Raw genomic sequence first — 2,088 nt, forward strand, 5'->3', positions numbered from 1 at the left:
GCCGCTTCGTGCTGCCATCCAGCGCTTAGCGGGGAGGCAGCTTGAATCCGGGCTTCGGCGTGGATACGTGGCTCCCTGTTAAAGCGAGGGCCTCGGGGGAAAACGTCGTTTCGGGGTCTCCCTGTTCTCACGGCAGCCCCGTGTCTGCAGGATCCTCTGACCACGGTCCGTGAGCACTGCGAGCAGACGGAGAAATGCGTGAAGGCGCGGGAGCGGCTGGAGCTGTGCGACGCGCGGGTGACCTCCAGGTCCCAGACAGAAGAGCAATGCACAGAGGAGCTTTTTGACTTCCTGCACGCCAGGGACCACTGCGTAAGTGCAGCACCCGTGGGTGCAACGTCCCTGCTGGTGCTGGGAGCAGAGCTGCCTTTAGCCACGCTTCTGAGAGCGCAGGCGATTCAAGCGTGAGACGTGGTAGCTGTTCAGTCACAGTAAGCTCTGAAGAACTGTGAGCCTCGGTGCTTTTTCTTGTTAAATGTTTGGTTCCTCCTTGTTACAACAGTTCCAGCTGGGATTCGGTAGATTATTAAACAATTAAATGAGTCAAACACATTGTTTCTGCCCTGCAAATGACACTTTGCTATTTCAGGGTTGTATTTGCCACTTTAAAGTTAAACCTTTTTAACCTGAGGTGAAACTCTGTAAGAAATCTCAGCTTGCTACTTTTGTTGAATGACTTGTTGCAAAACAATGAGAAGAGCAGAGGGCTGTGGGGCCGTGTGTGTTAGTGGCCCAGAAAACCAAGAGGTGGGTGGTAACACCCTGCTGATTTCCAGCCCTAAACTGTGAGTTACCGAATGCTTTGTCTCTTTCCAGGTTGCTCACAAACTCTTTAAGAACCTGAAGTGAAGGCAGGTGTGACTGTCCATCTGCTTCCACAGCCCGTGTCGGCAGTTCCTGGATTCACGGTACTGCTTCCCGCCCGTTCATTCCCATGCCAAGTACGAACGAAACGGCTTCCCGGCAGCGACCGAGCGTCAGCGTGTCACTGCGTCTGTTCTCGCGGAAGATGCGCAGCTACGCAAAAACCATGTTGATGTTCTGTAATTTTCCATAGTAAACTTTCAGAGTTCCCATGGAAATAGCCCCCGTTTATTTCCTAGTTCTTGTGCTTCTGACTTGTACTGGGTTAAAATGAAATTAGTGGGGGTCAGAGCCTGGTTTGGGGGGGGGAGACATTTCCTCACTTGTGGGAATGTCCTTTTTGGGCAGCCATGACGCGCAGCGGCCGGAGCGCGATCCCACAGGTAAGAAATTTATCTGTTGGAACCACAGAGGTGTTTCCAAGCACCGCAAGATCAATATTGTTCACACAGTAAGTTCTGACTAAGTTAAACTAAAAGGAGTGACCCTTTTTCTAGGAGAGGAAACCTCTAGGAGAGGTTTTCCCCTTTTTCTTTGGGGGAAAACTGTCAGTTGTCTGTCAGCTACTGTCACCTACTGCTGCCAGCGGCTGGAAGAGCCTCCCAGCCGCGGCTGGATTTGTGTTCTTGCCCAGAGAGACTGACCATATGGCTGCAGACGGGCACAGTGGTGGTTCCACTTGCCCAAACCCCGAGCAGAGCATGAACGGTCACCGGGGGGAGCTAAAGCCTTTCTGTGTGGGTCACCAGCCCCTTCTGCTGACCTGGAGGCTGTCCTGCGGAAGGGTCAAGTTCACGCTCTGCCTGGTTTTTCTTCCGAGTAGGATGTTTAGTAGCAGGAAAACCGATGTTTCACAGGGCAGCAAATCCTTTCTCAGCTATTCTTCAAGGTGAAAAAAACCCCCACCTTTTAAATTTGGCCGTTCTTTATCAGCGTAGGGGTCTGTAATCCTTTCGCTGGTGGATTTCAAGTTTAATCCCTAGTGGACTGAAATGGAGCTTAATTAGGGTAAGTGTAGCACGTTAATATTGGGAGTTTTGGGGGGTTTGTAGCACAGGGTCTGGAAAGAAGGTGCAGGGCTGGGGGCGCGGTCCAGCCGCCTGTTTCTCCTGCCGCAAAGCCCCTTTTGGCGCTGGATCCTTTTCGGCAGCCGATGCCCAGACCCGGCTCCTCCCCGCCTTGCAGCGGCTCCTCAGCCCCCGCACCCGGGAACCCGCGCGGGGG

The 2,088-nt window shown here is 53.1% G+C and overlaps 2 protein-coding genes across 2 annotated transcripts in view; one reads left to right on the plus strand and one right to left on the minus strand.

Moving 5' to 3' along the window:
- Positions 1–1,216, minus strand: part of LRRC41 (leucine rich repeat containing 41) — a 10,852-nt gene extending 9,636 nt beyond the window's left edge. Inside the window, exons 1-2 of the mRNA XM_009287469.2 lie at positions 1,188–1,216; positions 913–994 (exon numbers count right to left, since the gene is read on the minus strand). Coding sequence (XP_009285744.1) covers positions 913–994; positions 1,188–1,216 — 111 coding nt within the window. The remainder of the gene's footprint in view (positions 1–912; positions 995–1,187) is intronic.
- The window catches only part of NSUN4 (NOP2/Sun RNA methyltransferase family member 4), a 5,338-nt gene continuing 4,464 nt past the window's right edge, over positions 1,215–2,088 (plus strand). Inside the window, exon 1 of the mRNA XM_009287470.1 lies at positions 1,215–1,247. Coding sequence (XP_009285745.1) covers positions 1,215–1,247 — 33 coding nt within the window. The remainder of the gene's footprint in view (positions 1,248–2,088) is intronic.

The sequence above is a fragment of the Aptenodytes forsteri genome, unplaced genomic scaffold (genome assembly GCF_000699145.1).
Source record: "Aptenodytes forsteri isolate BGI_AS27 unplaced genomic scaffold, ASM69914v1 Scaffold119, whole genome shotgun sequence".
In the NCBI taxonomy this organism is placed as follows: domain Eukaryota; kingdom Metazoa; phylum Chordata; class Aves; order Sphenisciformes; family Spheniscidae; genus Aptenodytes; species Aptenodytes forsteri.